Below are 26,679 nucleotides of genomic sequence, written 5' to 3' on the forward strand. Positions count from 1 at the left end.
ATATTATGATCATCAGTGAAACAGGCTGCAAAGCTGTTATGTTTACTATTGCTCTAATGCAGGACAAGGGCCCTATCTGTCTGACTGCCACGAGCCGGGTATGGAGCGACGCTGGGCACACAGTGGGTTATTTCTTCAGTGGACGAAGGGACTGTCTGCTCTCATTGTCTTGCCCGCCCCCCAGGGATCAGCTCAAACACTAAATGGAACAGCAGCCAGGCAGGGGAACGGGCCTGGGTATTCTTGCCTCCAAAGTAAGCACTCGACGTACACACTTTTGGTCAAAATTAGTAAACTTTATTTAACCTTCAAAAAATAAAATAACAGAGAAAAGGCAGCTTTAGCTTTTAGCTTTGTTCTTCCCAAGGATCAGACGTAACGACCCAGAGCAGGAACTACCTCTAAGAAGTTAAAATACCCTTTACCCCCAAATCAAGCCACAGGCAAGGAGAGATCCTCAATTTGGGGACAGGCCTGGGGTGAGTGGGGCAGAAAGGAGAACACCACAGCCGGGTGAGCGGGTTCTGACACAGCACAAGTAGAAAACGAGACAAAAAGGCCCACTAGAAATGGGACTAGAACTTCAATGGGGAACTGTGTCACGAGGAACTATGTACAAAGGAGCTGGGCTGGGGACCTACACCCCACGAGGGAGGTAAGAAGGCTGCAGGGCATCACCGAGGCTGCCCTTGACCCTAGCCAGCTGCTGCCGCATCCTGCTCTCCCTCAGTTCTCCTCATCACTGTCGTCCGGGCTGATGGCTGGGCTGGTGAGACTATAGGTGGGGCTGGTGGGCGAGTAGCCAGGGGAAGTGGGAGAGTAGGTGGAGCCTTTGGGGGAGGTGGGTGAGTAGGTGGGGCTGGTGGGAGAGTACTTGGGGGAGGTGGGTGAGTAAGTGGGGCTAGTAGGTGAATACTTGGGGGAGGTTGGGGTATAGACTGGAGAGGTTGGTGAATAAGTAGGAGACGTTGGTGAGTATTTCGGGGTGGTGGGCGAATAGGTGGGGCTGGTAGGAGAGTACTTGGGAGAGGTGGGTGAATATTTTGGGCTGGTGGGTGAGTACTTGGGAGAGGTTGGGGTGTACTCTGGTGAACTGGGACTGTAGGAAGGACTGGTTGGGGTGTACTTCGGCGAGGTAGGGCTGTAGCTGGGAGAACTGGGGCTGTAGCTAGGAGAGCTCGGGGTATAGGTTGGAGACTGTGGTGTGTATCGTGGGCTTGAAGGAGAGTAGCTTGGGGAGGTCGGGGAGTAGCTGGGTGAAGTTGGAGAGTAGCTTGGAGAGGTTGGGCTGTAGTTAGGGCTTGTTGGTGTGTAGTTGGGACTAGTAGGTGAGTAGCTTGGTGATGTTGGGCTATAGCTGGGTGACGTCGGGGTGTAATTGGGACTGGTTGGAGAATAGTTAGGGCTGGTGGGTGAATAACTTGGGGAAGTTGGTGAGTAGCTCGGTGACGTTGGTGAATAACTTGGAGATGTCGGCGAGTAGCTGGGAGAGGTGGGAGAATAGCTGGGTGAAGTTGGCGAGTAACTGGGAGAGGTTGGTGAGTAGCTGGGGGATGTTGGCGAGTAGCTGGGAGAGGTTGGTGAGTAGCTAGGTGATGTGGGCGAGTAGCTTGGGGAAGTGGGAGAGTAGCTGGGAGAAGTGGGAGAATAACTGGGAGAGGTCGGGGAGTAGCTGGGAGAGGTCGGGGAGTAGCTGGGAGAGGTCGGGGAGTAGCTGGGAGAGGTCGGACTGTAGTTGGGACTGGTTGGAGAATAGGATGGAGAGGTAGGCGAGTAGGAGGGTGAAGTGGGGGAGTAAGAGGGACTCTGGGGCGTGTAGCCCCCAGGGGAGCGGGGCTCGTAGGCAGGTGACGTGGGCGAGTAGCTGGGAGACATGGCACCACCTGTGGAAAAGAAGCCGAAAGGAGTTTAACAATGGGAGAAACTTGCCCACAAAGAAAGACCAGGGAGAAAACAACTTGGCCCTGACAGACAGGGATGACTCACCCGGTGAGGGGATGTATGGGCTTGAGGGGCCTGGGGAGCCCGGCGAGCCTGGTGTGGGAGACCAGGCAGGGGAGTAACCCGGGCTGAAGCCACTGGCATCAGAAGCAGCACTGGGAGAGAAGCCGGCTGCTCCTGGAGTCATTCCACTCCCTATGAAGTGCGAGAAAGGTTAAGTTAAAACCAGAGCTGGAGCCCAAGCAACCCCTCTCAGCCGACATTCTCCACAGAGCTCCAAGGCCTCCAGTGTCCCAATGTGCTGACTCTCCACAAGCCCAGCTCACCCACCCTCTGAGCTGCTCTCTTTCTGGGCTGGGTCACTCACCAACACTGGGGGACCAGGCGCCATAGGCTGGGGTGGCACCCACATTCCAGGGTGTCATGGCTGGAGAAATTCCTCCCATGGGACTGGGTGCTGAGCCGAAGAACATGCCAGTGGCTGCAAAGAGGCACAGAGTGACATATCAGGAACAGCACCTAGGGAGGGGCCACCCTCCCATCCACGGCCTGCCTCCCCCTGGCAGGCCCAGCCAGGTTCCAAGCAGCTGAGGCCCTCATACTCACGTCCGGCAGCCCCCAAGCCGGGGATATTGGTGGGGATCTCCATGCCATACTTGCACTTCTCTGCATCGAGCAGGAGGTCAAAACAGCCAGTGCCAGCTGGAGCCAGCTGGCCCAGCATGATATTCTCGGACACCCCCTTCATGGGGTCGCTCTCTCCATGTGCGGCTGCTTCCATAAGCACATCCACCTGAACCACAGGAAGAGGGGGCAGGCCCCATTAGACCCTCCACACAGCGCCCCAGGGCTGCTCCCACTGTGACAGCCCGCTCGCTCAAAAGAGGGAGGAACAGCTCCAGTGCCTGAGTGCCCGCCGTGCATTCACTCTGGTGGATGCCCTTCTTCCCATGGCACTCCCTCCTTCCCTTCTCTCTTCTTCCACCCTGGTCAGAAGTTCTGCCATTACCGTTTCTTCAAAGGAGCATTTCATGAGAGGTCCAGTATCCTGGCGGTTGACTCCATGTCGCGTGATGGCCATCAAGTGGCCGCGACAGGTCATGGTATCACACAAGAGAGCCAAGTGCCGGTAATTGACGTAGGAACCATCAAAGGAGATGACATGATACAGCTCCCGCTCCAGGGCCTTCCGCACGGCTTCTATGCCCAGCACCTAGCATGAGAGTTGGGGGTGAAGGGTCAAGACTGAGTCACTCTGCTCTCCTCCTGGCTCCTACTCCCACTAAGATCCACAGCGCTCCCGAGGAGTGTGGAGCCCAAGGAGTCTGTGAAGTCCAAGATCAAAAGTAGATTCAGGCATAAAAAAATCTGACCAAGGAAATCCTGTGAGTGGAGAGCAAGAAATGCAACCAGGGAGAGAGGCCTATAGCCAGAGAGACCCAGGAAAGACAGCTGGGCAGCAGGCCTCTGAAGGGCTCACCGTGAAGATCTCCACAATGTCGTTGGATGTGGTGCGCACGGGGTCCACGTCCTTCTCACTGAGCACCCGCATCAAGCTCACGCCATCTGTCTCCAGGATCCACTCCTGCAGGGCCTTGAACTCCCCGTCCTCTGTGATAATGATCTTCTTCTTGTTGTCTGTTTGCGGCAAGTGCATGTATACCTGGAGGAGGGCAGAATAAGCTCAGGTTGGGCGGAGGAAGGTGGGAAGGAAAGAAGTGGGAGGGGCAAGGGCTATGGGGGAGGGAATGGCTGACCTTGCTGATCTGCTCGATACCCTGCAGGGTCATATCTGTCAGCATGTTGGACTCGATGCAGCGCAGGAAAACGTCGTCATCCATCTTGTCCACTACCTCTTCCTCCTGCAACAAGAGTGAGGTCAGCAGTCCTGGAATCCTCCGGTCTTTTCCCAGGCTCACCTCAAACCACAGCCTCCTCAAGGACCTAAGAGCCAAGTTAGGCCCCAGACTCCGCCCTCTTCTGTTCCATTGAGATTACTTTTGATCATGTTTGTATGATCATACTAAAAGACGCCTAAGAGGGGCAGGCCTGGTGGCCAAGTGGTTAAGTTCGAGTGCTCTGCTTCAGCAGCCCAGGGTTTCACTGGTTTGGATCCTGGGCATGGACATGGCACTGCTCATCAGGCCATGCTGAGGTGGCGTCCCACATAGCACAACCAGTGGCACTCACAACCAGAATATACAATTATGTACTGGGGGGCTTTGGGGAGGGAAAAAAAAAAAAAAAGATTGGCAACGGTTGTTAGCTCAGGTGCCAATCTTTAAAAAATAAAATAAAAATAAAAAAGCTTTACAAAAATTTAAAAATAAAAGAAGCCTAAGAAAAGGCAGCTACATCCCACCATCCTATCAATTCCCACTTGTGTCTGTGCGCACTTGAAGGGCTGCAGCAAGGCGTCCAGCAGTTTCCACTCACGCTCTGGCGCTCAGAGTGGTTGCCAGGCTGCTATTGCCTTGACAAGGGATCTGGTTTAACGGAGCCATACTGTATCCCATCATGGCACATCACAATTTCCTTATCTATTCTCTTGACAGTTCAACAGTTAGTAAGTTCTGAATTATTATTATTAAAGCACCAGGCACCCACATCTGCTGAGCAATTTTTTAGGAGCCATGCCCAAGAGTGAAGTCACTTGTCAAACATTTTCTTGGGTCTTGTTACACCTGCTGTCACATCACTTTCCCTAGGACACAGCAATTCCTACTGTCCAACCTGCCCCTGACCCTCATGGGAGCCTGGTGGGAGAGCCAAGTGATATGGCTATGGGGTCCCCCCACTTCAATGCCATCTGTTTTATCTATGTGGCTGCTACTTCAGATTTCAAAGATTTTTGCTGCTAATAGTTTTGAAAATCATTGCTAACCACCATTCTCCATTCCTACATGAGGTGGTGTGACTGGCACCTCAATGTAGCTTTCATTTTAACTTCTTTAGTCATGAACATGATCTAACAATTTTCTATGTTTAACATATCGATTTCCTCTTGGGTCCCATTTACCTCTTGCATCTTGTTTTCATCACTGTTCATGATGCGGATACGGAGCACCAACTTCTCTGCGTTATCATCATTAAAGATGCAATTCAAGTCATCGCCAAAACCTGGTGGAGAGAAAGAGCCATGAGAAAGATGGCATCTACAGGACTTGCCTCCTAGTCACTGTGCATCTGCAGCTCTCCCCACACAGGCTTCTCATTTGGCTTCCCCTCTTTCACATAGAAAGAGGGAAGGGAAACACTGAGAAAGAAAAGGAAATGCAGAGGGGAGCTGGAGATACTGAAGACTAGGGAGCAGTGATCCTGGAGAGGAGATGCACTGGAGGAGCAGAATTGGCGCACAGAAGGTGGTGAGGGTGGGTGGCTTGTTTGGGACTGGAGTGCAGTGACATGACAGAGTGGGAGCTCAGGCAGGACTCCTGAGCTGGGCCTGCCCTCCCAACCTTACCAGCATTGATCTTTTCAGCAATCTGCTCCATGGTCAGCTTCCGGTCAGTCATGTGCTTCCGGTCCAGCTCCACCCGCAAAAGCCAGGGGGAGATTCGGGCCACGTCAAAGTCAGGCATCTCATAGTAGACATTCACCCATTCCTGATCCTCTGCCACCACCGTGCTCTGGGGGTTGGGGTCATAGTAGATAGCTGTGTTGGCAGTCACCTTCCTCAATGTTGTATGTTCCAGGCGGCACAGAATGTCCTGGGAAGAAGAGTGATTCATGACATAGGCCTATGGGTGGCTCCAAAGGCCTCTTCAAACCCTCCTGTAGAGGGAATTCCAAACCCTTTATTCAAGGGAAAGAGTTCCCCTCCTTTTCCTCCCGCCAGGAAGCCCATCTCCCTAACCCCTACCTTGGCTCTCTCAGCATCTCGAGCAGACTGGCCCAGCAGGAAGACAGTAAGTGAGGGGGTCTTTGGCTTCTTGGAAATGTTGATGAGCTCCTTAAGTCTGGGCACACCCAGTGTCACATTCTTGGCAGACACACCAGCGTAGTGGAAAGTGTTCAAGGTCATCTGGGTGGCAGGTTCTCCAAGGGACTGTGCAGCCAGAGCTCCCACCATTTCCCCAGGATGGGCCTACAGAGGAAGGACAGCTGGCGTCAGAAGCAGCAAACTCCTCCCTTCTGGTGAGGCAGAGTGAGCTGCAACAGGGCTGGGACCACCCTCTACTCTGAAGGGACGTGGGGCAGAGGCATTTGGAAAGGACAGGGAGACAAAAAAATCAGTCTTATTTGATCATCCCCTTCCTCAGACAGCGCTTCAATTTACAAACGCCATTCAGCACCTGATGTGCTGCACACTCAGAAAAAGGTACATACGACCCAAAGTCCAGATTCCTAAAACTAAGCTACAGTTACAGGGTAGATATTCATTTTACAAGTCTTCTAAATGGGAAGCTCTCCAATGCATTATTTTAATTGATATAATCATATACCATAGAATTTCATCTTTTAATTGGAATCATACAGTACGTGGCCTTTTCAGACTGGTTTCTTTCACTTAGTAATATGTATTTAAGGTTCATTGCTGTCTTTTTATGACTTGATAGCTCCTTCCTTTTTATCACTCAATAACACTCCCTTGTATGGATACATCAATTTTGTTTATCCATCCATGAATGGGTGAACATTTAGGTTGTTTCCACTGCTTGGCTGTTCTAACAATGCTACATGCATAAAGGGTTTTATGTGGACACACACTTTCAATTCTCCTGGGAATACTCGTAGGCGTGGAGTTGCTAGGTCACGTGGTAACTCTAGGTTTAACCTTTTGAGGAACTGCCAGACTGTTTTCCGAAGCAGCTGTACCGTTCCCACCATCAGGGTGTTCAAGTTCCAGTTTCTCCACATCCCCACCAATAGCTGTCAAATCTTTTTTTAGCCATCCTAGTGGGCATAAAGTGGTATCTCGCTGTGGTTTGATTTGCATTTCCCTGATAACTAATGATGTTGAGCACCTTCTCATGTGTTTACTTGTGGTTTATATACTTCTTTGGGGGAAAACATCCATTCAAATCCTTTGACATTTTTTCTTTTTATTGTTGACTTATAATAATCCTTTACATATCCTTTATGAATAGCCCTTATCAGATACGTGACTTGCAAATATTTCCTCCCATTCTGTGTGCTATCTTTTTACTTTCGTGGTGTCCTCTAAATCATAAAAGTTTTACATTTTTTTCTCCAAAGTCCCCCAGTACAGTTGTATATTCTAGTTATAGGTCCTTCTGGTTGTGCTATGTGGGACGCCACCTCAGCATGGCCTGATGAGTGGTGCTAGGTCCACGCCCAGGATCTGAACCAATGAAACCCTGGACTGCTGAAGAGGAGCGTGCGAACTTAACCACTTGGCCACAGGGCCAGCCCCAATACAAGTTTTAAATTTTGATGAAGTCCAATCTGAAGTCCAATTTTTGTTGCCACTGCTCATGCTTTTGGTGTCATACCTAAGAATCCACTGGCAAACCTGAGGTTGTAAAGATTTACCCCTGTGTTTTCTTCTAAGAGTTTTACAGAGTTTTAGCACTTGTATTTAGCTCTTTGATGTTTTTTGAGATAATTTGTGTATAGGGTGTGCGGTAGGGATCCAAATTCATTCTTTTACATGTGGATATCCAGTTGGTGCAGCACCATTTGTTGAAATGACTATTCTTTCCCCATTTAAATCCCTTGGCACCCTTATCAAAAAGGAAGTAAGTGTAAATGTGAGGGTTTATTCCTAGACTCAATTCTATTCCATTAACCTATATACGTATCTTTATGTCAGTAGTCCACAATCTTGATTACTGTAGCTCTGTAGTAAGTTTGAAAATCAGGAAGTGGGCGTCTTTCAACTTTGTTCTTTCTCAAGATTGTTTTGGCTCTTCTGTGTCCTTTGTATTTCCATATGAATCTTAAGATCAGCTTATAAATTTCTGCAAAAATGGCAGCTGGAATTTGACAGATTGTGCTGAATCTGTGGCTCTCTCTGGGGATTACTGCCATTTAACAATATTAAGTCCTCTAATCCATGAACACACACGTCTTTCCATTTAAGTCTTCTTTAATTTCTTTCAACCATTTTTGTAGTATTCCCTAATTCATTTTAATTATTTAATTTATAAAACTGGATTTACATCAAATGGACTCAGAGGCATGCTAGTAATTATGTTTCTTTCCTTCCATTATCCTGTAAACACAGTGATAGTATATTCCAATATCAATGAATCCCTTTCCTGCTTACTCTCTCAAATTCCCTACCTCCACCTAAATGAGAATTCTGCACACAGCAGGCATTTTAAGAAAATAAAGGCCAACATTCCCATTTCACATCCCAGCCATGCCAATTATTTCCTATATGTATCATACAACACAGTATGATATATACACACCACCTCTCCAAGGCTCAGTTTTAATCTTCGCTACATGGGACTAACCCTCACACCCCCAACTAGTGTCGTCTTAATACTGCTAAAGTGTAAAGGTATAAAGTCCCCAACACAGGGCTTGGTACACAACAGTCTCTCAACAAATGAGAACTATTATTAGGTGATTGTGGGCAGAAGTGGGCTGTTCTTGGAGCCCAGAGAAGTCAATAGGTCAAAGGAGATAAACAAAGCTGAGGTGAGGAGAACAATACTCACAATGGCTTGGTTGAACTTGGACTCGATCTCACCGAGCAGCCAGTCGAAGGCCTCTCCACTGAGCCGAAACTCCTCAGCCATCCGGCGGGAGCACAGTGTGGATCGCAGGTGGATATTGAAGAGAAGTGTGGCGTTCTCCTGAGCCTGCCGGCTCAGCGGGTCATCCCCATTCACGATCACCAGCTTCTTGCTCAATTCCTTGACTCCTGGGGGCCAGATGAGGGGTGAAGAGATTATAGAACAGAGCCCAGCTAACTCCTGTCCCCAGCCTGGCACAGAGGTCCTGAAGCAGGAACTCACCCTCTACCACCTTGATGGGGTGCAGGTCGGAGGGAAGGCGAGGGTTGATGTGGAAGATTTTCTGAGCATTCCAGATCATGCGCAGTAGGTTACATGGCAGGACAACCTAAGGCAGGAGCGACGGGAAGGAAGATCATGAATAGGGAGAGCCATGCAGCGGCAGTACTTCTCCAACCCAGCCCTTCCTGCCCACACACACCTTGCTGTCGCCAGTTGGGAAGATGACCCTGAGCACTTCTCGATCCTCCCGCATCCGCTCAAATTCTCGCTCCAGCTCGTTCTGAATGTGTGCATTGCTCAGCACGTCCTTCACCAGATCCTCCTGCAGAGTGCGCCGCAGAGCCCTCTCATTGGTATAATCAAAGCGGAACCTACAGGTGGCAGGGAGTGGAGTCAAGGGGCAGGTGGGCCCTGGGGCCTGATGCCCACAAGGGGCACTGTGAGGCTCCCAAAGGTGCGCAACCTACAGGAACAGGGCTTTGGAGGCAAGAATCCTGGGCATGGAAATATAAGATCAAGGTTTGAGAGCTGCCAATGGGACCTGAGCTTGCTCCAGCCCTCTGGGCCTGCTTTGCACTATCACCAGGGACAAAGCAGGGATGGGTCTTAACTCGGCTCTGGACCCACCCTCTCCCATCACGTAGTTGCTTTCAGAGGGGTGGCGAAAGGGCTTTAAAAGGTAAGGTCCACTGAAGGAGACATTCCAGGCTCTGTGTGTGGGGAAGGGAATCCTACAACACTCCCTGAGCCCCAGGGAGTAAGAACCACCCGCCTGCCCTTTCCTCACTTCTTCTCAAAAGCCTTGTTGGAAGGCTTGAGGGTAGCCAGGTTCTGGAACTCAACGCTCTCGCCCGCCAGGCCATCCTCGCCATAGCGCAGCTGCACCACCTGGTTGATGGAGTTCCGCACGGTCGCATCATACTTCACCATCACCGACTCCATGGACTTGATGAGCCGCCGCTGGATGTATCCTGGGGGAGGTAATCACTTGTGGGACCCAAGGAAAGAAGAGGTTGACAAAGCCCAAAGAGCCCTTCCTATCTTAGGACAAGCCACGCTGGCCACTCTGGATCCTTAACCTACATGATCCTCAGATGAGCCAGCTGGGAGCCCCCTCAACCCCAAGGTCTCTCAGTGAAAGCCACGCCCACCAGCAGATGGAGCCAGGGCTCAGTAAAGGCTGGGAGGAATCACCCACCAGGTGTCAGGTCAGGAGCAGAGACCCTGAGCCTCTCTCCCAGCAGCATGGAACGCTATAGGGCAATCAGAACAAGGGCATTTCTGCCATTGGCATCTGCCTAACTTTTGTCTCTATTCTTTCCATAAAGGCCCAAGTTACATCACCAGGAATAGAAGCCTTTAGCCTGAGAACTGCCACTCCCCACCCACCAGGGGATTCTCAGCCTGTGCTACTCCCTGGTACCAGCCCATGGAAGGGCCCCCGATCTGAAAGCCTCACCAGTCTCAGCAGTCTTGACAGCTGTGTCGATGAGCCCCTCACGACCCCCCATAGCATGGAAAAAGAACTCGGTGGGGGTGAGGCCAGCCAGGTAGGAGTTCTCCACAAAGCCACGGCTCTCAGGCCCATAGTCATCCTTGATGAAGTGAGGCAGAGTCCGGTGCTTGAATCCAAATGGGATCCGCTTGCCCTCCACGTTCTGCTGCCCGACGACAGCAATGACCTGGGAAACAAAAACGGTGGGGTGCATCTATCTCCCCTTTTGCCTTAAAAATAAAGAGTTCCCAGGGCCATCCCCAGTGGCCTGAAGGTTAAGTTCAGTGTGCTCTGCTTCAGCAGCCTGGGTTTGGTTCCCAGGCCCAAGCCTACACTGCTGTTAGTGGCCATGCTGTGCTGGAGGCCCACATACTAAAAAACAGAGGAAGATTGTTCCTAGCATGGATGTTAGCTCAGGGCAAATCTTCCTCAGGAAAAAAAAAAAAGAGTTGCCAGTATTTTTCTACAAATCCCCCAACCTGTCCACAACACACATCTTCCGTCCTCCTCCCAACCATCAGTGTGACCCCATATCTGGAAAGACAAGGCTCCTCACCTGGGAGATATTGATCTTGGAACCTTTAGCCCCGGACACAACCATGGACTTAAAGTTGTTGTATTCAGACAGGGATTTCTGGGCAGAGGAGCCAGTCTTGTCTCGGGCATCGTTGAGAATGCGGTTCACCTGGTTCTCAAACGTCTGCCGCAGAGTGTTCCCTGGGGTGGGCTCCAGCTCATTGTTATGAGCCTTCTCAATGACCTGGGTGCAAAGGAGGAGGCAGAATTCTCAAGGAAACATCAATCTGTGTAACTACTCACCTTCCCTCTAACCCCGACACCCCCTTTGCTAGAGCTGACGTTAGGTTCAAAGTCCCTGAGAGCCTCTTACTCAGTCCTTGCCCAGCCTCCTCTCTCACCTCTATTACATCCTGCTTGGCCTTCTTAATAGTATTCTGAATGTCCTGGTAAGTCTTAGAATCTGCGATGGAGTCCCCAATGCCAATGGTATGACCTAGAGACAAGGACAGGCATCAGCAACACCCTCTTTAGATATTCAAGAAACAGGGAATGGAAGCATAGCCAAGAGTTGATGGAGAGACATCAAATCCAAGTGGGAAAGAGAAAGGGATGGAAGAAGAGCAGTAAGAAACGGGAGAGAAAGGATTCCTAGAGGGCTTGGTAGAGCCCTTATCCTCACCCTCGATGAGGAGCCAGTTGTTGATGACGGTCTGAATGTTGGAGTAGAAGAGGCGAGTGATGTCATGACCCATCTCCAGGTAAGAGATGTGGACCAGGGAGCCGGCTGATGTGCCCAAAGACTTCTTACACAGGATGCCCATGATCAGCTCCCCATTCTCCACCACCACCTGTGGACAAAGCACCCACTCAGGGCCCCTGTTCCGGCTCCAATGTCCAGATCTTGTCCCCACACATCCAGAGGCTAAGCCCTACTTTGGTGTCCCCAGGAGAGATGTGCTTGTAAGGGCCACTGTCCTCATCATCAGGATGGGTGCTGTGGGTGCGGATGCAGTTGATGTGACCTGGTATGATGAGGGAGAAGATCTGTTTGCCCGTCCACAGGGGCCGGGGCTTCAGGATGGCTGGCTGAGGGACCTTCCCGTCCCACGTGGACAGGAACATGAGGAGGTTCATCACTTCACCCTGTGAGATAAAGAGCAAGAAAGATACAAAGTCAGAACTGCAGGCCTCACCTCTTGGGAATGTCAGGCAAGGTCACCATGTCCAAGGGGGGAAGCCAGATTTTAGAGGCAAAGAGATGCCAGGAAAAGTGTTTTCCAAACTTTTAATAAAAAATTAAAATTCATTGTGATAGTGAGTCTTCTGATTGTTTAGTTTTTTTTTAACAAGTACAAATTACTTTTAATAATTAGGAAATAAGCAAAGGTAAAAATAAATAGATAAAAATTTTAACAGGGTGGTACTTATTATTCCCTTCACCTTTAACTTTCCACACAACACCTGAAATTACATGATATTTTAAGGAATTAAAATGGGGAGCTACAGCCATGCACCTTTTTTGGCCTCTGATCTTTCCTAACCCCTTCCTTCCGCCTCATAGAAAAGACAGTCTCATATACAGGTCAGTGCAGAGCAAGTCAGGGTAAAAATCACAGCCCTTCCTTCCGTCCTCCGCCTCGCTGCCCTGGGGGCGCTGCACCTGACCAGACAGGTTTCCTCTCTAGTACCACACACCCGCTCCAGGAAGACGTCTCTCTTCGTGAATTTGCGCACTGCAGTGAGTGTGTCCTGCACAATGCCCATGACAGGGCGATTGCTCTGGGGAGTGACAATCATGCGTGGCACCATGGCAAGCTCCTGGATCTCCGCCCGAGTCTCCAGAGACTGTGGCAGGTGCAAGTTCATCTCATCCCCATCAAAGTCAGCATTGTATGGTGTTGTCACACTGCAGTGGAAGAGAGAAGTCAGAGTTGGGAAGACGACTGTAGTGAAACCTCAGGAGCAGCCCAGGCCCAGCCAGCTTCCCTGAACAATGGGACTGACCTGAGATTCAAGCGAAAAGTAGACCAGGGGAGGATGCGGACCCGATGTCCCATCATGGACATTTTGTGCAGAGTTGGCTGCCGGTTGAAGATAACAATGTCCCCATCGCACATGTGTCGTTCCACCTATGGAGGAGAAGTGCACATTAGTCTCAGTGAAAGGGGTATGCTAAGAACGAAAGGCCAATGGACTTAAAATGCTTTGTTCATGGAAATGGATGACAGTGTGGTGCTATTTCACTTGAAACACTTATCAGCCACCCACTTTGAGCCAGGCCCAGGCTAGATATCAGGTTATCAGAGATGGTTAAGACATAATACCCTCCACCTCAAGGAACTCAACTGGGGGAGAAAACCGAAAGAGACTCTGAACACGAAAGCTTCTGTTCTCTTCCTCCCTGGATCTCTCTTCCTTGTCATATATGTCCCTCTTGCTACCCTTAGATATATGCGATCCCCACCCAGAATTCCAGTGGTTGGCAGCTACAAGCTAGCCTAGGACAACAGCAGTCTTTTATAAAGAGTCAATAAGCCTGGATCCTAACGAACCAGCCAGCCTCTGATGGCCCACTCCAGCCAGCCCTCACTCCAGAGAGCTTCCTGCTCAGGTAAGAAAGGCCTTGGTCTATTACATGCCTTATAGCCAGTCTGTAGGTGAAGGTCACTGGGCTTGGGGTGGAAACGCAGGTCAATGCGATCGCCATTGTCTCGGATGATGTACTTGGCCCCCGGGTACTGGCTGTTCCCTCTGCGCACTAGTTCCTGAAGTCTAGAAAAGAAAAGAGGTACAATGAACAAAATGCTTCCCAAAAAGCCCTTGCCATCACCCTCACACCAAAGCCCCAAGTGGAAGCTCAAACTTCTAAACCTCAATGTTCCCTCTTGCTTACTCCAAGCCCACTCTCCTCATCTCTCCCCTGGCCACTCCAGGCAGGGCTTCTGAACTGAGACACACCTGTCAATATTGAAGGGGGTGACAATCTCTGCAAAGGTCATGTTAGCAGCAATGGAGCGAGGCACACCAACTTGGTCAATGGAGAGGTTGGGGTCAGGGGTGATGACAGTGCGGGCTGAGAAGTCCACTCGCTTGCCCATCAGGTTCCCTCGCACTCGGCCTTCCTTGCCCTTCAACCGCTGCTTCAGGGACTTGAGGGGACGCCCAGACTTCTGCATGGCCTGTGAAGAAACACAGGGTCGGGGGGCACCCTAGTAGTCAGCACTGGGCCCTTCTCCAGAGCTTAGAGGCTTCATGCTGGCCCCCCCACTCAGCCACAGGGTGTGGGGAGCGTGCTGACTCACACGGGGCAAGCCAGGCAGCTCATTGTCCACCATGGTGGCTACATGGAACTGCAGGAGCTTCACGTCCTCTGCAATGACATGGGCTGCTGCGCCATTCTGTTCGTTGCGTCGAAGCTGATTGTTGATCTTCACAATGTCCGCCAGTTTGTGAGTCAGGTCATCCTGAGGTAGAAGTCAGCATCATTACAATCTAGCCATCACTGAGCACTCAGCATGCATGTGACAGCACACAGCATCTCTCTCATTCTCACACCACTCTGGGAGACAAGTCTGGTCCCTCATTTCATAGATACAGAAGCACCATCATGACCTTTAACCATGTTAAGGGCCTCATTAAAGGCCTCACAGCTAGCAAGCAGCAGGGTATTTTCAGACCCAGATGATGTGTCCATTCACTCATGCACACTGCATTCCACCACTGGCTCCTGCACACCTTCACCCCTACCAACAGAGCTCCCTCCCCAGCTATCCAGCTGAGAGGCAGGGTCCTGAAGCCGCTAACCTGGTTGCGGGCAGACCCCTGCATCACAACAGCAGGCCGCACAGAGAGGGGGGGCACAGGTAGCACGGTGACAATCATCCACTCAGGCCGGGCATAGCGCGGCTCCATGCCCAGCACAAAACATTCCTCATCTGAGATGCGTTTGAAGATCTCATGCACTCGCTCAGGACTCAGCAGGATTTTCTTCTCCTGAGAGTCCTCGTTGACATGCTTCCACTCTGCATACAGCTCCAAGCCAGAGCGCCGGATCCTGGGCTGGTACCGCCCACAGCCACCATGGCCCTTCCAAGGAGAGAGGGGGGTCACGAGAGGCTAGAGGTCAGGCCATCTCTGACCACACCACGCCAGCCCTCCCACTCTTCTCTCCAGGCCTCTAGAACCACCTCCTGATCCCTGCCTCCCAGCAGTCTCTGCCAGCCCCAGCTACCTTTTCTTTGGTCAAATCCTCATCGCCCTCAGGCTGCTCCACGCCGAACTTGTTGTCCATCTCCTCCCCACCCTCGCAGATGTTTTTGCCTTTGCAGAGGTCATAGACATGCGTGAGCCGCTTCTTGGGCTGCCCCTTGGACTTGGCCAGAATGTCCTTGATCTTTGGGTTATTCTAGGGGCAGGGCAAAGCAGGGTCAGTTTGGCCTGCTCCCCTGCCCCCCACCAAACATCCCCTCCCCGAGGCCAGGGCGCATCCCCTACTCACAGAGTCCACAAGCAATTTGGAGCAGAAGAAGCAGACACAGCGCAAAACTTTCATGGTCTTCACCAGGAAGCCCACATGAAACACAGGTTTGGCCAGCTCAATGTGGCCAAAGTGGCCAGGACACTCTGTCATGTTTCCTGTGAGAACACATACTGCATTTTCCTTCCACTCTCACCTCAGAGATTAGGTCTCCAGGTGCCCACCTTCAGGCCAGGTTTTCTTTAAGGACCCAAGCCTCTCCTTCCCCTCCAGGTTTCCATGCCAGCCCCCCAGTACTCACCTGCACATGTCTGGCAGCGGCCAGTTCGCTCAATCACCCCCTGCCTCGGATCCATCAGCCCCCCAAGCTTGGGGCGGCCTCCCTCAGTCGTCTCTGGGTATTTGATACCACCCTCTGTCACAGACATTCGTTTCTGAGGGAAAAAAACGCCAATAACAATTAAATAGAATTCCTAGTTTCCAGTTTTCCTATACTAAGGCCTCCAGGAACCTTAAACCACTTACAGAAGAACTAACCAGGTTTAGCCTAGGGTGAGGGATTGGGGGGGTCAGTGTGTATACCTCTGGAAATGTCGGAGTTGAATATCACAAGTCACAAGTTTGCTCCAGTCACTGTCTGAGTGGGAGGGGCGTGCTCAGAATAGAGTGTGGTCGACCCTGGGCTCCATACAGATGGCCTATCTCTAGGATTCGAATCCCAGACATCCCTCTGGGTTGAATTCTAGGTCACTAACATCCATAGGATTTAGCCACAAAAAGAAAGAAAAGTTGTTTCAAGGGGCAGAAATATCAATGCCTTGTTTCTTACCCGAAGCTGAAATCAAGCCCAGAATCTGAGTATGTGGCAGGAACTTCTCAGTACCACGTCTGCCATGACAGCCCAGGTATCCTGCCCCAAGACATGCTCTGCCAACTCTAACGTCAGCTCCTGAAGTTAGGCACTCTTTGCCCCCATCCCTGTCACCTCCTCCTCCTTAAGGGCCTGGCCAGCCTGAACCTGTCCATGTTCAGACACCTAGGAGAGACGGGTGCTGGAGCAGCAGGGTGGTGAAAATTATTTGGAGCAGAAGTGAACCCAGGCGCCTCATAAGATGCAGGCAGAGCGAAGGGCCAGAATGCTGAGAAAGGTGGAGCCAGAACTTAATGGGACTAAGTCAGTGGAGGAAAGGGAGAGACGGAAGAGCTCGGAAGTAGCTATCAGTTGGAGAAGAGGTTTTTGCTCTGGGCTAGAGGTTAGCTAAGGCAAACTTTAGTTGTCACACACTGAAAACCAAGGACTTTTAAATTACTTAGGCTGTGGTCCACTAAACTTATAGAGGGAAGAACTTAGATGAATTTAATAAAAGCTTCGATCTGAGTGTCAATTTTATGCCAGCCCCCAAACTACTTACACACCTTGTTTCTCTAATCCTCATCACTAACCTCCTAGGAATGAATTCCTATCTCTTAGACATGTGAACCCTGAGGCTGTGTGGAGTGACTTGCCCAAGGCCTCAATCTCAAGGAGCCAGCAGAAGTCAAACCCAACCCTCTCTGCTCCCAAACACATGGTCATCCCACTTGACAATACTGCCACATAAATAATTATTTAAACTCCAGGAGACATCTTCTTGGTGCCAAGTGCAATGCTAGCTGATTCATTCTTATCTTCACAACTAACTTATTACAAAATATGCATCACTGTCACCATTTTACAGATTATAAAACTGAGAGGCCCAAGGTTATACAATTAGAAAGAGGCAGAGCTAGGGTTTGCTGTGCATTCCTTCCACTCCGTCATGCTGGACAAACAGACGACAGCTGAGTTCAAAGTGCAAACTGAAGTGATTATGAGCACGTATACAGAGGTATCTTCCTAAATAGTACATCTTTTTCTGCCACCACCACATCCCTGAAACCACTCTTGATGGACCACTGAGCTCTACTCTGCCAAATCCAACAGACCCGTCCCCATCTTAGCTTGTTGGCCTGTGACACACTGCAGACAGGCCACTTCCTTGAAGGTGACTCTCCCTTCCAACCTCCTGGCTTCGGCTTCTCAGTCTGCCTCCTAGGCTCCTCTGCCTTGGACTGCTCCTTAAACACTGCTACTCCCCAAGGTTTTAGCTCATCCACACTTCTCATCGCACCCTATATGCTGTCCCATGATTTTCACTATATACTGATCACACCCAAATCTCTACCTCCAGGCCTCACCTTTCTCCTGGACGGTTCACTTAGTAAATGATCCTCTGAACACCTGCAGATATCCCACTGATAAATCAAATTCAAAATGTCTAAAAGCAAACTCCCTTCTCTATAAAAATCTCTTGCTTTTCCTATAGTCCTCATCTAAGATGGTGGCACTTAAGTCAGAAACAACACTTACTCTTCCTTCCCTCAGGCATAAAGCGGTTGAAAGGTCACGGGGCTGGAGTCAGAGGCCGCTGGTTCGGAATTCTGGCTCTATTACTTATAACTATGTAACCATTAAGGACTCAATTAGCCCCCAAACCCAGGATGCAATAGGTGTTCAATAAACGACAGCTATCATTATCCGATCATTCACCAAGCACTCGTCATTTTTACCTCCTGAATATTTCTCAAATCTTGCCCCTCTTCTCCATCCCTCCAATCACTGTCCTAGGTTAGGTCCTCCCTTTGTGGTCTACATCAGAGCATTCCACAGGTCATCAGCCTGTCTCTCTCCAATCCATCCGTACAACCGCAGAGTTCCTTCTAAGATGGAAACCTAATCTTCACACCCTGTCATCCTCAGAATGATGTCCAAAGTCAGCAGGATAGCTTACAAAAGGGTTTTATGACGTTTCCGCCTTCCTTTCTTTTCCCACAATAACAGAGTCCCCTATGGTTTCCCTATCACCCAGCATATACGGGTGGCATACTCCTCTGGGTCTTTGCACATGCTGTTATCTCTGCTTGGAATGCCCTTCCCCACAAGACAAACTACTATTTAAAGACTCGGCTCAGGCACTGCTTCTTCCAGAAAGCCTTTCCACAGCCTCCCTAAGGCAGACTGGCATACCTACTCCGTGCTTCCGTAAGCCCTCTATCACTGCACATCTCATGTGCAATGAAATGACCTATTTGGGCCTGGCTTCCCCACAGATTATAAGGATCTCTCGAGGCAGGCAGCATTTCTCTATCATCCTGGATCCCACGGCTCACAATACATGTTTGTTAAACTGAACTAAACTGCTTAGGACCCTCCACTGCAGGGAAGTGCCCTTGAAGAACTTGGAAAAACAAGAGGTTATCCCCTGCCAGTCAAACCGGTAATCCCCTCATACTGGATCTGATCAGCCACTGCTGGTAAGAAACCAACATGGTCTACAGATGCAAGGCTGAGGAGGTTTTGAATACCCACAATGCTCATTCAGATGACCTGGTGAAGTCTCAGGCAGACAGGCCTGGTTCACAAATTCACAAAGCCGGAAGCCCATCCGCTGCATTATGTCTTACGAGAAACACAAAGGAGTTTGCTCCCCTTCAACCAAACACAAAAAAGCTGGCTGCCAGAGTCACCAGAGGGGTGCCTAAGGGAAATCACGCTCAAAACTTTTCAGCTCCCTCTCTGCCAAGTCCATGCGAACCAAGCCAACCAGCTTCTAAGGACTAATTCTGCTTCCAGGCATTGAGACTGGGCCAGGGGCTGTCCTGGAATGTTCTGGATTATATACAAACTACTTTAGCCCCCACCCTTCATCCAAACACTGGTTCTCACCACATCCATGATAATGGTTAGACCCCTGAGGAGGCAGCCAGTCCCAGGGGCATGCCCCTGAGGTGAGAAAACAAAAGACCTGCCATAATTCTCAGAAAATACTTCCACTCTTTCCTCACTTTAGCAAAATATACAAGGTCCTTACAACTTGGCTTCAACCCACGCTTACAGCTTTATTTGTTACCCCATTTCATCGTCCCCCGACAGTTATGCTCCGATTGCAATAGATTTCTCAAAATTGCTTTTCTTCACATGCTCCTTTCCAGTAAATTTTTTTTCATTCTTTAAGACCCACTTCCAGCGTCACCTCTCTATAAAGTCTTCTCTAACTCTTCACAGACTTGTCCACACCCCAGCAAGGTTCTCAGTCCAACTTTAATTTCTTGTTTACACGTTTCTCTCTCCCAGTGGACTGCAATCCTTGAGGCCAAGGATCATGTTTCACTCATCTTTATATGCTCAGCCCCAACAAAGCAAACAGCACATGGAAGGGGCTCAGTAAATACTTGCTGAATGTATGGGAAATCCCTCATTAGATTATAAGTAATTTGAAGACAAGGATAATCTTCTGATTCAACAATGTAACCCACACTGCCTAAAAGTACATTACTGTTTTAAATCCTTGTTGAAATAAGTTGGGGTATAAATAATGCTTTCCACGGTAGACAGTTTGGTTGGTTTTTTTTTTTGAGGAAGATTAGCCCTGAGTTAACATCTGCTGCCAGTCCTCCTCTTCTTGCTGAAGAAGACTGGCCCTGAGCTAACATCGGTGCCCAACTTCCTCTACTTTATATGTGGGACGCCTACCACAGCATGGCTTGCCAAGCGGTGCCATGTCCGCACCCGGGATCTCACCCGGTGAACCCCGGGCTGCCGAAGTGGAACGTGCGCACTTAACCGCTGCGTCACCAGGCCGGCCCTGACAGTTGCTTTCAATGAACAGGGGTCAACTCCTTCTAATGTAATCAAACACCCACTTCTCCTGACTTGTACAAGCTTTACATAAAGCCCAAGCACCAATCGTCCCTGCTTCTGTACCCTCACTTGGCAACATCCAAACCCATCTTCTTTTTTGTTGTTGTTGTTTTTTGAGGAAGATTAGTCCTGACCTAACATCTGCTGCCAATCCCCCTCTTTTTGCTGAGGAAGACTGGCCCTGAGCTAACATCTGTGCCCATCTTTCTCTACTTTATACGTGGGACGCCTACCACAGCACGGCGTGCCAAGCGGTGCCACGTCCGCACCCAGGATCCGAACCAGCGAATCCCGGGCCAACGAAGCGGAATGTGCAAACTTAACCGCTGCGCCACCACGCTGGCCCCCAAACCCATCTTCTAACAGCAAAGACAACAGCTCTACCTTGCAGTCAATTCTCAGAGCCCTGTGTACCTTATACACACCCTCCACGCAAGACTTCCACCTTTAAATACTACTTGTTCCACAAGAGGCCCATGACTCACCCACCCTCCTACCCATAGTGTAACTGTTATTCCCTCCAAATACTGGAGCACCATATAAACCGCAAGCAATGCAGAGCAAAATCAAACTCTCCCATAATCCCGCATCCCAGAGATGACCCCTGTAAAGTTTTGTGAAACAGCCTTCGATACTTTTCAAAAAATGCAATTATGTTCCCATTTTTATATAAATTGGGCCTCATCCTGCATACTGTTCAGTAACTTTTTGATTTACACAGATTTCTAAACTTTACCAGTACCCAATACCCTGAGTGTCTTAGTAACTTTCACAGTCCTCTCTAGGACAGAAGAGGTCCAGACTTATTAAGTACCTAGACCCTGACAACTTAGTAAGTATTTATGTCCTAGCAACTTAATAGCCATTTGGAAAAAATAATAATATAAACTGAGAAAACCATTTTAATATATTAAAATAAAAATATTTTTATTTATTTCCCAAATAACCACACTTCCTTATGACTCCTGTTGGGCACTGCACAACTTCTCAAATCTTGGAATCAGATTGGACAGCACCACCCTTATTTCTGGCTCTACACTGATTTTTAGCAGTATTTAGCAACTGCTAAAAACGCAGCTTCACAAAGACATGACGTCATGGAAAGGGTTTTGGCGCCATCTAGTGCTGAAAGGGGAACTACCCAGGGCAGCAGACAAACGTTGCCCGGTGGCTGTGCTTCTCTTGAAAATTTAACTCCTCTCCCCGGGCCCCTGCGGTTTGCTGCGGTGCCTCAGCAGTTGGACGCAGCTGACTTAATCCTCGGGGAAGGTCTTGTTCTATTCTAAGACAAGACACGACACTGGATTATCCAAAAGTAACCACTAGTAAATATTCAGGTGATTTATAACTATCATTTTCAAACAACGTTGCAATAAAAATCCTTCCCCAATTATTTTATTCACTCATTTATTCAACTTTCATTACATGCCTAATATGTGCCAGGCACTAGCTGAGAGGCTGAAGGAAAAGAGGTGAATACAGTCTCTCATGCAATTTACATTCTATTGAGGTAAACAAAAACTAATCCTTTCAGATAGTGACAGGCTATGAAGTCAAGTCCAGACCAAGGCTTAGAGAATGCAGGAGGATGCCACTTCATAGGGTGGTCAGGGAAGCGCTCCTGACGACACGACACTGGAGCAGAGAACATACTGACTTAAAGGAACAGCCCCAAGCACCGTTGTTCTAAGCAGCAGGAAGAGTGAATGATAAAGTGCGTGAGGCAGGAAGGAGCTTGCAGTGTTGGAAGATCGAGTAGGGCACTGTGGCTAAAGAAGAGCAAAGAGGACATTGGTAATAGATGGAGAGGCAAGCAGGGGCCGGATAAGACAGGACCTTGTAGGTCAGAGTAAGGAGTTTGGACCTTTGGAAGAGACTCCATGCAGGGAAGAGACATAATGAAAAGCTCTCTCTAGCTGCTCTACAACCCACAGGAGGAGCAGCTGGGCCCTAGGACTACTGCAGAACTCCAGAGGAAAGATGACGGTGGGGAGGAACAGGGTGATGGAGATGGAGATGGTCATAAATGACTGGATTCAACATATTTTGAAAGGGAGAACTGACACTGGCAGATAGCCTGAGTGGAGGCTGTGAGAAAGAGAGGAATCAAAGATGGTTTTTAGGTGGTCCCCGTCCAGGCAGAGCGGGCAGACGCACACAGCTGAGGGATTGCTGCAGCAATGGAGGGGTGTGCAGGAAGGCTAGGACTCTGTGGTTAAGCTCATGGCCTTGGCTCTTCCACTCTCTAGCTGTGTGACCATGGAGAGAGAGGAAATGCTGATGGGGTGGAAGGCAGAGAGGCCAGCTGTTCAGATGTGACCATGCTCCCAATCCAGTAAAGATCAAGGTTGACAGGAAGCTACTCCGAGTCACCTTGGCCTGCAGGGCAAGACGCATGCTGTCTGAGATCTCCCAGGAGACTGCTAAGGGCACATGGGAATGTGGGATGTAACTACCATTTTGTACAAACATTAAGTGCTTAATAAACTTCTAAAGAGTTAGCAATTTTATGAGGACCAAGAACCAGAAGAACATAGGCAGCATTACAGATAAGGCAGGATGGGGTTTTCACTGGATCAGCTCAGTCTTCCTTCATCCAACTCAAAGGCTCCAATAATGTCTTTGGTCTTTACCCTGAACCAGCCAAGGCTTTGGAGCTGCTGGCAGAAGAATAGACGGGGAGAAGCATAAACTAGTGGAAGGTCAAGACATTTCCAGTTCCTTCTTCAAACACAGCTCAGTATTTATGGGTGACATGGTAAAAATGTCTAAGATTGGCTTCAAAACAAAATGAAGGGGGGTGCCAGCCCGGTAGCACAGTGGTTAAGCTCGCACGTTCCGCTTCAGCGGCTGGGGGTTCGCCAGTGCAGATCCCAGGTGTGGACATGGCACCGCTTGGCAGGCCATCCTGTGGCAGGCGTCCCACATATAAAGCAAAGGAAGATGGGCACGGATGTTAACTCAGGGCCAGTCTTCCTCAGCAAAAAGAGGAGGCTTGGCAGCAGATGTTAGCTCAGGGCGAATCTTCCTCAAAACAAAAACAAAAACGAAGGGATAGAGGGAAGCAGGTGAGGGTAAAGATGAATCAAAGTGGCTATGAGTTCCTAATCATTAAAGCAGGGTTAAGGGTGTGTGGAGATTCACTGTCCTAGTCTCTATATTTTTGTGTATGTTTTAAAATGCCATACGTGAAAAACGAACAAACAGCTAGAGCTTATCTTTTCCACGATACCTGCCCAGTATCCCTGGGAGCAGCTGACACACTTTTCTCCAAGTTGTAACTGTACTTTGAACATGGCTCTGGCAGGAAACTTACTGTAATGGGTTTATTTATCCACGTCACCTGCCAGCTTGTCTATTTTAGTGTGTCTCAATTTCCAGGGGTCAAGCACAGTGCCTGGCCCTAGCAATGAGCAGTGAATGTAGGATAGATGGAGGGATTCAAAAAATTGTGAATAGCAGGCACTTAATAAATGTTTTCTGAATTGTTAAAAAAAAAAAAAAAGATGGCTTTTAAGTTTTTGGCCTGAGCAACTGGATGAATGGTGGAGCTGTTGCTTGCTGGCTGAACCAGGCAAGAGTGGAGGTCAGGCAACTTCAACAGAAGAAATTAAAGTTTTTCATTTTTTTGAGGAAGATTAGCCCTGAACTAACATCTGCCACCAATCCTCCTCTTTTTGCTAAGGAAGACTGGCCCTGAGTTAACATCCATGCCCATTTCCTCTACTTTATATGTGGGATGCCTACCACAGCATGGACTGCCAAGCGGTGCCATGTCCGCACCCGGGATCCGAACCAGTGAACCTTGCTCGCCAAAGCAGAACATGTGCACTTTACCGCTGTGCCACCGGGCTGACCCCAAGAGTTTTTTATCTAAGGCTAAATTTTTAGAAGTGGTAATGCTGGCCCAAGGAATATGCACAGCAAATGACTGATAAAATGGTCAGACTGTCTTCCAAAAAGGTTATACCAATTTATCCTCCTACAACAACATACAACATGCCTATTTCCCAATATTTTTGCCAGCAGGGAAAAATCAGATAAGGGAAAAATTGTATTTAATTAGCACGTTTTTGTTAGCAAGCTGAATATTTTTTATTGGCCATTTGTACTACTTCTGTGAACTGCCTATTTGGATCTTTCATCTGTTTGTCTAGTAGATGTGTGCTTTTCTTACCGACTTGTAAGTGCTCTTTGTATATTAAGAAATCTAACCTTGTCCATCACATTGCAAACACGGTTTCCCAATCTGTTTTCAGCTGTCCTTGGTGTCTCTGATAAACAGAAGCGCTCTTATTTTTAAGTATTGAAATCTGCCCTGCTCTTCCTTGTGTTTAAAATGCTTAGCTCAGTGCCTATCACATAATAGCGACTCAATAAAATTTACCTACAATTAACTCATTACTATTAAGGGTTCTGCCCCTGGTATCAGCCCCCAAAAGCCTTCTATAGTTTTCTAGTGCTTTACAGTTTTGTTTTTTAGGTTTAAATCTTAACTCCATTTGGAATTTATTCTGTGGTATGGTGTGAGTTCAGCAAGTTCTCACTCCTGACCCAAGTTTCACACAGCTGAGCCTTCCCTGCCAGCGACTGTCTCCATCCACAAACATGGCCATCCAACTCTATTCTCTTCAACCAGTTCGCTCCACAAAGGAAGGAGTCCAGGTCACCCCTGGCTCTCCCCTAGGCCTACCCTCCTCCCTGCTCTCTCCTGCTTCCATTCTTAGCCCCCCCACCCCCATCAGATCTTCACAGGGCAACCAAAGCAGTAGGCTGTTTTCCTTTTTTTAATGTAAACTTGATGTCACGCTCCTGCTTATAATTCTCCAATGGCTTCCTATTGAAAATAGAATATTCTATTCTTTATTCCTTATCATGATTTACAATATCCCACCTGGCCTGCCTCACCTCATGCTTCTTCAGTCCATTTTGGTAAGATTCTCCTTAGCTACTAAACCCCCCCCCCCCCCCCCCCCAGCCACAGTGCCCTTCTTTCAGCCCCAGGAACATGCCAAGTTCCTTCCTTCCTCAGGCCCTTTGCACTTGCTGCTTCTCCGCCTGAAAAGCTCTTGCCCTAGAATCTATGGCCTAGATGCTTTTCATCTTTCAAGTAATGTCACCTCCTCAGACAGGCTTTCCCAGACCCTACCACCACCCCATCTAACGAAGCCTCACCTCAGTGACTGTCCATCGCATTACACCGTTTCACTTTATTGAGGGCTCTTGCTGTTAACTACATTATGTTGTTCATTCACTTATTCATATATTTACTGTCTGTCTCCCCCGCCCCTTCCCTCAGAAGGCAGGTCCTTGTCCAGCTCTGGATCCCCAGCGTCTGGTCTATCACGTAGCAGGTGCTCAATTAATATTTGTAGAAGGGGGAGGGAAAATATCTGGTGCTTGGCCTCTTATCCAAAGTTGCAAAGGTCCCCTTGGATTCGTCCGATCTCCTTTAACGTCGCCAACTCTGAGGTGTGGAGCCAGTCACCCGCCTCACCCGCCCCTCCTGCGACCAGGCCCCCATCCGAGACACAGCGCTCAGCTCAGCCTGCTCATCTCCTGGCAAAATTTGACTGTGGGAGGACGCGAGGCTGGACCCCGGTCCTGTCTCGGCGCCGATAACGCACCCTCCCTGCCCGTCACTCTTCGGCAAGAAGCGCAAAGTTGCCACGGCCACGGGCACGCCCCTCCCGCGGCGCGGGACGGAGGAGGAGCCGGAGGGCAGAGCCGCTTACCAGTTCATCCGGACTGAGGACTCCGAACTGCACTCTCTTGATGGTGCGCAGCGGGCATGCGCTGTCCCCGGAGGGGGGGCCGCCGCCGTGCATCGCGGAGGCAGGCGCGCTGCGCAGGCGCAAACCTCACTACAAAAAGCCTGCGCCGCCGCCGCCTAGGTGCTCAGACCCCGTCGGGGCGGCCACCGGGAAGGACCTCCCCGAGTGGGGAAGAAAAAGCCCGAGGAGGGAAAGGTGGGGGAGGGAAGGAGGCGGGGAAACGAAAAAGAGCGAAAGCAGCTCTCCTCCCCCTTTCCGGAGATTTTTCGTCTCCCAAAAAGAAAAAAAAAAGAGGGGGGAAAGGAAAAGGTCCTGAGGGGAAGAAGAAGAAAAAGGGTAACGAATAAATAAGTAACCGGGCTCCTGAACGGCAGAGGTTACGGCAGTTTGTCTCTCCCCCTTCCGGGAGCCGCCTTCTTCTCCAACCGTCCCGGCCGCGCTCTCGGCGCTTCTGAGGAGAGAACTGACCGAATGACGCCCTTTATAGATTCGCCCCTGCATCCCCGCCCCTTCCTTTCCCGCCCTCCCTTGCGCTACGGGGCTGCCTACGCCGGCCTGCACGGGGCGCGCGCCCGAGTCGTTGATCCTCTCTTCCCCCGCTCCCTCGTTGGGCGACCTTTTGAAATGACAACGGGGAAGGGAATTTTTTATCCCGCCGCCTCCCCTCGCTGCTCCCTCTCGCACTGAGATTTAAGGTTTGAAGGAGCCAGGATAAATACAGGCCGCTTTTATCCTAGTTTGGAGTGTGGTTTCGTCTCCCGCAAAAGTCTCTCATTAACACACACACCCCCCGCACGCCCTGGAAAATGGTCTGTTCTGCG

General features: G+C 49.7%; 1 protein-coding gene across 1 annotated transcript; it reads right to left on the reverse strand.

Annotated features, from left to right (window-relative positions):
- Nucleotides 1–275: 275 nt before the first annotated feature.
- Nucleotides 276–26,317, reverse strand: POLR2A (RNA polymerase II subunit A). Its single transcript, XM_014861536.3, has 29 exons — nucleotides 25,820–26,317; nucleotides 15,666–15,798; nucleotides 15,386–15,522; nucleotides 15,119–15,292; nucleotides 14,692–14,973; nucleotides 14,190–14,351; nucleotides 13,846–14,066; nucleotides 13,527–13,659; nucleotides 12,892–13,016; nucleotides 12,583–12,793; nucleotides 11,821–12,030; nucleotides 11,567–11,735; nucleotides 11,286–11,380; nucleotides 10,925–11,128; nucleotides 10,333–10,555; nucleotides 9,661–9,844; nucleotides 9,073–9,244; nucleotides 8,874–8,979; nucleotides 8,574–8,779; nucleotides 5,804–6,028; nucleotides 5,405–5,651; nucleotides 4,961–5,061; nucleotides 3,699–3,803; nucleotides 3,422–3,604; nucleotides 2,951–3,154; nucleotides 2,548–2,734; nucleotides 2,309–2,422; nucleotides 1,987–2,136; nucleotides 276–1,883 (listed from the first exon to the last, which is right to left on the reverse strand). The coding sequence occupies exons 1-29, from the start codon at nucleotides 25,910–25,912 to the stop codon at nucleotides 727–729; spliced, it is 5,913 nt and encodes a 1,970-aa protein (XP_014717022.1). The 5' UTR covers nucleotides 25,913–26,317; the 3' UTR covers nucleotides 276–726.
- Between the last annotated feature and the right edge of the window lie 362 nt (nucleotides 26,318–26,679).

Source organism: Equus asinus, chromosome 13 (genome assembly GCF_041296235.1).
Source record: "Equus asinus isolate D_3611 breed Donkey chromosome 13, EquAss-T2T_v2, whole genome shotgun sequence".
In the NCBI taxonomy this organism is placed as follows: domain Eukaryota; kingdom Metazoa; phylum Chordata; class Mammalia; order Perissodactyla; family Equidae; genus Equus; species Equus asinus.